This window comes from Saimiri boliviensis, chromosome 2, assembly GCF_048565385.1.
Source record: "Saimiri boliviensis isolate mSaiBol1 chromosome 2, mSaiBol1.pri, whole genome shotgun sequence".
Classification (NCBI taxonomy): Eukaryota; Metazoa; Chordata; class Mammalia; order Primates; family Cebidae; genus Saimiri; species Saimiri boliviensis.
The window spans coordinates 204,541,413-204,551,996 of NC_133450.1; the positions used below are offsets into that span (position 1 = coordinate 204,541,413).

At 41.8% G+C, this 10,584-nt stretch overlaps 1 protein-coding gene across 2 annotated transcripts in view; it reads right to left on the bottom strand.

Moving 5' to 3' along the window:
- The window catches only part of PTGR1 (prostaglandin reductase 1), a 99,388-nt gene that overhangs the window by 59,678 nt on the left and 29,126 nt on the right, over positions 1 to 10,584 (bottom strand). Inside the window, exons 1-2 of one of the 2 annotated variants that reach the window (XM_039474802.2) lie at positions 10,429 to 10,554; positions 1,868 to 2,094 (exon numbers count right to left, since the gene is read on the bottom strand). In XM_039474802.2, coding sequence (XP_039330736.2) covers positions 1,868 to 1,910 — 43 coding nt within the window. In that variant the 5' untranslated portion in view covers positions 1,911 to 2,094; positions 10,429 to 10,554. Of the gene's footprint in view, positions 1 to 1,867; positions 2,095 to 10,428; positions 10,555 to 10,584 lie in introns of those variants that run through there. The other variant, XM_074395170.1, reaches the window with a different exon arrangement.

The window sequence follows — 10,584 nt, forward strand, 5'->3', positions numbered from 1 at the left end:
GGGACAGTTAGAAGAATGCTTTTTATTATCGTGATGTTGACCTCATGTACAACTCTAGATGGGTATGGCCTGGTAACACGTATATAGTGCCAGAATAAACATCTTTGTGCATACATCCTTTTCCATATTTTGAATTCTTTCCTAAAGACAGAAAAGTATTGAGTCAAAGGGTATAAATACTTTCTGGGAGTGGAAACAATGTCTGGGCTCTTCTAGTGTAGGTATTACAATCACCAAATTACTTTACAAAAAGTTGTCTCAATTATTGTTACTATTATTATTATTATTTTTGAGATGGAGTTTCACTCTTGTTGCCCAGGCTAGAGTGGAATGATGTGATCTTGGCTCACTGCAACCTCTGCCTCCCAGGTTCAAACAATTCTCCTGCCTCAGCCTCCAGAGTAGCTGGGACTACAGGCATGCACTACCACGCCTGGCTAATTTTGCATTTTTCGTAGAGACAGAGATTCTCCATGTTAGTCAGGCTGATCTAGAACTCCCAAACTCAGGTGATCCGCCCACCTTGGCCTCCCAAAGTGCTGGGATTACAGGCATGAGCCACTGCACCCAGCCCTGTCTCAATTATTAATTTATGCAGTCCTGAGAAAAGTGTGAGCTGCCTTCTTTTACTGATCTTGCTAAAATTGGCTATTGCAACTTTAGAATCATTGCTAATTTTGTCAGGCAAATGATAATTTGTGGTTAATATTGGGATTCCTATAATTACTCATCAAATTAAGTCTTTCCATTTATCCTGACTGGTTTGATTTCCTTTTCTGAGAATGGCCATTCAAGAGCATTACTATTTAAAATGACTTTTTTTTTTGAAACAGTCTTGCTTTGTTACCTGGGTTGGAGTGCAGTGGTGTGATCTTGGCTTACCGCAACCTCTGCCTCCCGGGTTCAAGTGATTCTCCTGCCTCAGCCTACTGACTAGCTGGGATTACAGGTGCCCACCACCATGCCCAGCTAATTTTTTTTTTTTTTGAGACGGAGTTTCGCTCTTGTTACCCAGGCTGGAGTGCAATGGCGCAATCTCGGCTCACCGCAACCTCCGCCTCCTGGGTTCAGGCAATTCTCCTGCCTCAGCCTCCTGAGTAGCTGGGATTACAGGCATGCGCCACCACGCCCAGCTAGTTTTTTGTATTTTTAGTAGAGACGGGGTTTCACCATGTTGACCAGGATGGTCTCGATCTCTCGACCTCGTGATCCACCCGCCTCGGCCTCCCAAAGTGCTGGGATTACAGGCTTGAGCCACCGCGCCCAGCCTGCTAATTTTTGTATTTTTAGTAGAGACGTGCTTTCACCATATTGGCTAGGCTGGTCTGGAACTCCTGACCTCAAGTGATTAGCCTGCCTCAGCCTCCCAAAATGCTGGGATTACAGGTATGAGTCACTATGACTGGCTTAAAATGATTTTAATTGTACCTTTTAACTTTTAAAATAATATATATAAATACTTATATAAAATATACTAATTCCTTCATGCCTGTAATACTAGCATTTTGGAAGGCCAAGGTGAGGGTATCACTTGAGATCAGGAGTTCAAGACCAGCTTGGCCAGCATGACGAAACCCTGTCTCTACTAAAAATTCAAAATTAGCAGGGCGTGTGGCACACACCTGTATTTTCAGCTATTCAGGAGGCTGAGGAAGGGGAATCGCTTAAACCTGGGAGGTGGAGGTTGCAGTGAGCTGAGATCACGCCACTGCACTCCAGACTGTGTGATGGGAGCCAGACTCCATCTCAAAATAAATAAATAAATGAATAAATAAATAAATAAAATACACGAATTCTATGCCAAATTTAGTATATCTACTCCCAAATTTGTCATTTGTTCTCAAATATTAAGAGTTTTAATGCTTACCTTTAAATTTCATGTAATCAACTTTATGAAAAATGTTCCTCATTTCTTAATTTGAAAAGCCTTCCCTGTATCAAAAATGTTGTTGAGTATTCACATCTCACATCGTTTTTCTTCCAGTTTGTGCTTCGTTGTTTCAGTGGGACACAGTGGTGCGAAGCTGGAACTCTGAGCCAGGCAGACCTGCGTGGGTTCATGCTAATTCGCAGATGCATATCTCCTTGAGCTTCCTGTATAAAAGTGTACCACAGAGAGTATGTCTGAAATGACTCTTTACCCAACTTCACAGATTATTTAGACAAAAAGTGAATAGGTATACACTGGAGATCTTCGTTTGCAAATGTTTTTCTTCCCCGACAGAGCCAACTGCCAGGTTTTGTAAAACATGTTTAGCTTACTCAAAAATCCCCTTTAGGCCGGGCGCGGTGGCTCAAGCCTGTAATCCCAGCACTTTGGGAGGCCGAGGTGGGTGGATCACAAGGTCAAGAGATCGAGACCATCCTGGTCAACATGGTGAAACCCCGTCTCTACTAAAAATACAAAAAATTAGCTGGGCATGGTGGCACATGCCTGTAATCCGAGCTACTCAGGAGGCTGAGGCAGGAGAATTGCCTGAACCCAGGAGGCGGAGGTTGCGGTGAGCCGAGATCGCGCCATTGCACTCCAGCCTGGGTAACAAGAGTGAAACCCCGTCTAAAAAAATAAAATAAAATAAAAAATAAAAAAAATAAAAAAATAAAAAAATAAAATCCCCTTTGAAGATCATGTGAACCTAGGGGTTTGAGACCAGCCTGGGCAACATAATGAGACCCTAGCTTTACAAAAATATACAAACATTAACTAGACATGATGGTGTGAGCCTGTAGTCCCAGCTACTCAGGAGGCTGAGGTGGGAGGGTTGCTTGAGCCTGGGAGGTTGAGGCTGCAGGAAGCCATGATCCTACCTCTGCAATGTCAGCCTGGGCAATAGAGAGGCAGACCCTGTCTCAAAAAAAAAAAAAAAAAAAAAAACTCCTTCACCTCCATCCTAATAGGAAGTATGCCAGGGGACTGGGCATTGGGGCTTTTCTTAGTCCATTTGTCTGTGCAACCAATCACACAGATTTATTTTCCCTTCTTGGGTTCTTGGATTTAAAAAGGTGCTTCATTCATGAATTCTGAGGAAAGCTAGGGAAAATTTAAACCATTTTTAACTGTGGAATTTAGCTTTTAGACATCTCCAACAGGCTGTGCAGTTGTGGGTAAGATCCTCTGTTGGACAATTTTGGAACCGGTATGGTCTTGGATGGGTGCATTGGAACTAGCTGGGGAGATACAGATCCAGGGTGAATCCTCTCCAGAATCTCAGCTCAACATTTTTCTGTGACTCTCTGATAGCCAGGAAGTAAGTGGCTGCTTTGTAGCCTTGATGACCTAGCAGGTCCAGTATTAAAACCATTATGAGTGGTTTGTGTGAGCTGTGTGTTTTCTGCTTGCCCCAAATAAAAATCCAGAGGAATGGGAGCACTGTAAAAATGAGTTTCTCCACAAAAATGACTCAGTGGGCTGAACAGTAAAAAGTAGTAGATGTGGAAAACAAAAAAAGGGAGTGAGTACAGGCAGAATCCACCCACCCTCCAACTCCCCGCCATTCTTCAAGTGGACAGGTTTTAGGAGAGGTGAGGAAGAAACAGATTTTATTTATTTATTTATTTTTATTTTTAAACTTTTTATAGAGGCAGGATTTTGTCATGTTGCCCAGGTTGGTCTTGAACTCCTGGGCTCAAGAGATCCACCCGCCTTGGCCTCCTAAAGTGCTGGGATTACAAGCATGTGCCACCACATCTGGTCCAGCTACTAATTCTCAACAACAAAAATATAGAAATACACCAAGAAAGCAGAAGAGAAACTATAATCATACAAGCCTGACAAAATTAAAGATGGGGCTGGCAATGAAATTGGTGGCATTCCAACAGCATGAACCATGACTCACACTAGTCCCCCTGCAGTGAGGACAGATATGTAAATGTCACCAAAAGGAAGTTCAAGAGCAGTGCTGGTTTTGAATTAGCTTTTTAAACTGTAACATTATTTTTTAAATGTATATGCATTAAATACATGTGCATCGAAGTATTTCTTTCTCCACTTCGAAAGGAAGGTGTATTAGTCTGTTCTCACGCTGCTATAAAGACATACCTGAGACTGGGTAATTTATAAAGGAAAGATGTTTAATTGATTGACAGTTCCACATGGCTGGGGAGGCCTCAGGAAACTTACAATCATGGCTAAAGGGAAAGTAAACACACCCTTCTTCACATGGCAGCTGGAGAAAGAAGTGCAGAGCAAAGGGGAAAAAGCCCCTTGTAAAATCATCAGATCTTGTGAGAACTCACTCACTACCATGAGAATAGCATGGGGCTAACCGCCCCCATAATTCAGTTACCTCCCACCAGGTCCCTCCCACTGGGTCCCTTCCATGACACGTGGAGATTATGGGAACTACAATTAATGATGAGATTTGGCTGGGGACACAGCCAAATCATATCAGAAGGATTTTAATTTTGAGACTTGCTGTGATGTTCATGAATTCACTACAATTTGCAAATGTGCCTATTCATCAAGACTTCTATCTTTTTATTATTATTATTTTTTTTTATTTTAAAGACGGGGTTTCACCATGTTGGTCAGGCTGGTCTTGAACTCCCAACCTCAGGTGATCTTTCCAAGACTTCTATTTTGGAATACATATGATTACTTGGTCCTTGACAAGTTATTATCAAATGAAACAATGAAAGTTAAGTTTATAGAAGTCACAAGTCCATGTTGACACTAGAAAATGTTAATTGTCATCCATGTAAGTTTCCAAAGCTATTTGTCAAAACTTAGAAATGCTGTACAGACCAATCCCGATTACAAGCATCTTAAATATGGGGTCGGGCACAGTGGCTCACACCTGTAATCCCAGCACTTTGGGAGGTCAAGGTGGGCAGATCACCTGAGGTTGGGAGTTCAAGACCAGCCTGACCAACATGGAGAAACCATTGTCTCTACTAAAAATACAAAATTAGCCAGGTGTGGTGGCACATGCCTGTAATCCCAGCTACTTGGGTGGCCGAGGCAGGAGAATCACTTGAACCTGAGAGGCAGAGGTTGTAGTGAGCCGAGATTGTGTCCTTACACTCCAGGCTGGGCAATAAAAGCAAAACTCTATCTCAAAAATATATATACATGTGGTTGTGATCAAGTTGCTAATCATAACTTGTTGCTAACCCACAAGTCCAATGATTCATTAAAGTAACTTAGCTAAAAGTTATCTGTGAAGATACTACTGTTTTCTGTGCTTTTTCGGTGTGGTGCTTCAACAACTATAATCCCAGAACTTTGGGATGCTGAGGAGGGACTGTTTGAGGCCAGGAGTTTGAGACCAGCTGGGCAATATAGCAAGATCCTGTCTCTACAAAAACAATTTTTTTTTTTTTTTTTGAGAGAGGGTCTCACTCTGTTACCCAAGGTGGAGTGGCGATGGTGCAATCATGGCTTATTGCAGTCTCCACCTCCCAGACTCAAGTGATCCTCCCACCTCAGCCTCTTGAGTGGCTAGGCCTACAGGTGTACTCCATTATACCCAGCTAATTTTTGTAGAGACAGAATTTTGCCATGTTGCCTAGGCTGGTCTCAAACTCCTGGGCTCAAGCAATTCTCCCACCTTGGCTTCCCAAAGTTTTGGGATTACAAGCATGGGCCACTGTACCTGGTCCAAATTTTTTTAAAAAAAGAAATTCAAGGTGCAGATAGATAATTAAAGTATGGAATGTAGAGGCTACATCTCAAAAGCTATCTGCGATAATTCAGTCTTGACCTTCGGGCTAAAGAAATGGAATCAAAAGCTAGATTTCAGGTAATAGGGATATTTTTTGGATTAAGATTTTATTACTCAAATAATTTGTACTGGTCAAAACAACCTACCCAGAAGATTGTTCTGATTGATCAGACATGTCCAGCTAAGCAACTGGACAAAAGACAGTAAAGAACCCTCAAACCTCAGCACTGGCCTGGGTTGTAGTATGAAAAGAACTAATGAGTGATAAGCCCCTGATTCTTCTTTTCAGACTTGGGAAAGAAAGCCGGGAAGAAGATAGCTTTGCTCTGTGGAAAGACATTGTGGGGAGAACATTACAAATGATATAGCCTGCAGGTGCAGTTAGAGGTCTATCCAGACTAAACCCTGATTTCCCTCAGATTGCAAAGATGGAGATTCATGTAGTAATTAGAACAGGAAGCACCAAAAACAGCGAGTTCATCATAAGCCACATTCACTTAGACATTCAACAAATGTTTATTAAGCACCTACTATACACTGGATGCTGACTACATAGTAGTGGACAAAATGTATTTCATTTTATATTTGGTTATTGCCAATAAAGAGAAATGCCATTAATTTTTCTGAGTTGTATGTTAATCTTGCTAAACTCTAACAGCTTGACTATTGATTCTGTTGCTTTTTCTAGATGCTCATATTATTTGTAAATATCAGCAGTTTTATCTCTACCTTTATAATCCTCATACTTTTTTCTTTTCTTCATAATGCAGACAAAAAACTCCAGTATCATATTAAACAATAACAAGGATATTCCAATGGCTTGTCTTTTTCCTGATCTTAAAGGATAGTTTACCGCAAGTCTAACTTTGCTGTAGATTTTTTATAAATCAACTTTTCAAAGTAAGAAAAATTTCCAGTATTCCTACTTTGTAATTTTAAAATTGTAGTTGTTAAACTTTATAAAACATTTTTTTCTGTATCACTTATGGGAACGTGTAGTTTTTAATTTTAATGTATTAATTGTTAATCCATTGATATATTTTCTGATTGTAAAACATCTTTACATTCCTGCAAAGATTCTTATTGGATCAAGATGTAGGACTTTTTTTTTTTTTTTTGAGACGGAGTTTCATTCTTGTTACCCAGGCTGGAGTGCAATGGCGCCATCTCGGCTCACCGCAACCTCCGCCTCCTGGGTTCAGGCAATTCTCCTGTCTCAGCCTCCTGTGTAGCTGGGATTACAGGCATACGCCACCATGCCCAGCTAACTTTTTGTATTTTTAGTAGAGACGGGGTTTCTCCTTGTTGACCAGGATGGTCTTGATCTCTTGACCTCGTGATCCACCCGCCTCGGCCTCCCAAAGTGCTGGGATTACAGGCTTGAGCCACCACACCCGGCCTGATGTAGGACTTTTTAAAGACGTTGTTGGATTCAATCAGCTGTTATTATTTTCTTGTATTGCACTTATCTGATTTTGGAATCAACATGACAATAACCAATAATAAAACGAATGGGTAGACTCTGAAAGTCTCCTATTTTCTGTAGCAACTTGTTTTTTTCAGGAGAGACAATCCTGAATGACTTTTAAGTTTCCTTAATATTAATACAAGCACTAATTTTGATATTTTATATTTTTTAGGGACTTTTGCATTTCATCCAAATTTTCCAATTTCCTGTCCATATGACTATGTCAATATTTTATTCCAGATTCTGGTTCACAATGTTTCCCATGGTGAGACAGAGGAAGTGAGACCTGGTTCCGTCAGCACTTTCAAGCTCACTGTTCACCTTCCTGAGTAGGATAATTCTACCAAGGATGTATCCTTCCATGATTAGTCTGACATCTGATCTTGGCCTGGACTAGGCCTTTTGTGATTCTTCCTGGATCCCAGTAGTCTGCCTTATCTTCCTTTAGGTTGGGCATGCTCCTTTACGGTGCTGGTCATGGTTAGCTACTCAAAGGGAGAAAAGAGAACTTCAAGGAGTACAGAGCAAAAGATGTAGTAACTGCATGCTTAGTAGATACAGGATTTCCATTTGGAGTGAGGCAAATTTCTGGAACTAGACAGTGGTGATGGTTGTACAACATTGTGAATGTACTTAATGATACTGATTTGAGTGCCTTAAAATAGTTAAAATGGTAAATGTGATGTTATATTAATTCACAATAAATAATTTTTATAAAATTAATAATGAGGCCAGGCCAATGGCTCATGCCTGTAATCCCAGGCCGGGGTGGTGGGGAAGTCTCACTTTTGTCGCCCAGGCTGGAATGCAGTGGAGCGATCTTGGCTCACTGCAACTCCGCTTCCCGGGTTCAAGCTATGTTCCCTGCCTCAGCCTCCTAAGTAGCTGGGACTACAGGCGTCTGCCACCATGTCTGGCTAATTTTTGTATTTTTAGTAGAGACAGGGTTTCGCCATGTTGGCCAGGCTAGTCTTGTACTCCTGACCTCAGGTGATCCACCCGGCTTGGCCTCCCAAAGTGCTAGGATTACACTTGGACTCTTATAACTGTCTCCTGATAGTCTTACTGATACATCCCAACTCATTTTCCCAGGCAGAGTTCTGAAACCTGAATCCAAAGGTGTCACTTTTTGCTCAAAGACCCCATATTGGCTTTCCATTGCTCTTAAGGAACAACTTCTTCCTCATGGCATAAAATGACCCTTCGCAACTTGGCTTTCTCCGGTTTCATCTCCTGCACTCCTCACCTCTTCTCCTAGTCACACAGGCTGTCTCCCATTTTTGAAAAGCTTTATTTATTTTTTCTTGCCCATGGCTCGTTTTTCTTCTTGGTACTTATTTCACACTCCCTTATCCCCCCACACTCTTCTCTAACTCACATCCTTCAAGCCATTCTCTGTTCGTCCTCCAAAGTCAGTTTAGCTGTCACCTCCTACTGGAACTGATGCTCATAATTGACCCCAACCCTAATAATTTCAGATTAGGAGATTCCCATGTGTTTCCATTAATTTTCTCTCTCTCATTGTATATATAAGCATATTTATAATCAGAGAGCTACAAATGTAAATAAGCATATATATAATGATACAAAAATTATGTTATCTCTTATTACATATATAATTATGGTATCTCATTACATATATATAATATGTATCTCTCTCATTACATGTAGAACTGTTTATGTTGCTATAAAGTCCCATGGAATATTTGGTGGGCTGAGGTGAAAAACAGACACATATATATATATATGTAATCAGAGAGACATATATTATGTGAGAGAGATGCATTATATTATATATGTAATAAGAGATATATATTATACATATGCAAAGAGAGATACAAAGTCATAATGTATATGCATAAGTATATAATGGTATATAGCAGTATTCTATTTCACTTTACTAAAAGAGTTGATTATATCTGAAAGTTTACTTATTTGTTACTGTCATCCTCCATCAGAATATATGCCCTCTGAAGTTGAGCAACTTGTTTACTTTGCTCAGCACTGTGTCCCCAGTGCCTAAGTAACAGTGCCTGGCTTACAGTAGAGATTCAATAAATATTTACCAAGTGAATGATAAAAACAGATTTTTTGAGGCAAAGTTTTTCATGTTGCTATATAGTCTCATGCAATATTTGGGACGTACTTATACTAAAAAATTATTACTTGAAATTCAAATTTAGGCCAGGCACGGGGGCTCATGCCTGTAAGCGTAGCACTTTGGAAGGATGACTTGATCTCAGGATTTTGAGACCAGCCTGGGCAACAAAAGGAGACCCTCGTCTCTATTAAAAAAAATAAAAATTAGCCGTGTGTGGTGGTGGGTGCCTGTGGTCCCAGCTACTTGGGAGGCTGACGTGGGAGAATCATTTGAGCCCGGAAAGTAGAGGCTGCAGTGAGCCATGATCGCGCCACTGCACTCCAGAGTAGGCAACAAAGCGAGACTGTCTCGCAAAAGAAAACAAAATCAAAAATAACAAATTTAACTGAGCATCCTGTATTTTTTTTCTGGCAACTCTACCCCCGGCAGACAGTTGGCAATACCTAGAAAGTCTTTTTTTTTTTTTTTGTCTTCATAATGAAATTAATATTCAATCACATAATGGAGAGTCTTCGAAGAGATCCAAAAATGAAATGTAGTTTTTAAAAAAAAGAAAGAAAGAAAGAAAGAAATACACCCCATCAGAATCAGACACAGAGGGCTCCGCAGCGAGGCCACCGGTGGGGCAAGCCCCTCTCAGCGTAAGCAACAGGCAGCATCCTCCCTCAGGACTTGGGAGGCCACGGGGAGCGTGGAACTGCACTAAGCAGAGTGAGCTCAGCTTCCCAGGCTCTCGGCTGCCTGGGGGTAGGCTGAGGGGAGAAACAGACACAGCCCAGCAGGTTGTCCCGGGAACGCATAAGCCAAGGGTGGACGCACAGACCCGTGTGGAGAGATTTTTGACTGTCATGACTTGGGGTGGTGGCACTACGGGCATCTAGTGCGTAGAGGCCAGGGATGCTGCTAAACATCTTGCAACGTAAAGAGCAGCCCCTCCAAGGCAAGGAATTATCTAGTCTAAACTGTCAATAGCGTGGAGGCTTAGAAAAACTTAACTAAGATGGCCCTGAACTTTCAGGGTCCCTGGTACACAGGCAGAGCCTAGCATTGCTAAGCTCATCTTCCGTTTGGAAAGGCAGCATAGGGCTGGTGAGAGAAAGGCGTCCGGGGCTGGCGACTGGCTTTAAAGGCCTACCCGCAATCTTCTGGACCGTACGGGATGCGATAACGGGGTGCGAGCGAGCCAGGTAAGTTACCTTTTGCAGCAGGTCAGGTGACGATGTCGAAAAGCCTGCGTGTGCCGGACACTGTGAAAGATCCGGCGCTCCGCACACCCCGCCTGAGTCTCCCAGGTCCCACCAAAAACAGATCATCCGGCTGCTGGGACCGGGAAGGCGTTCGGTGACACACCG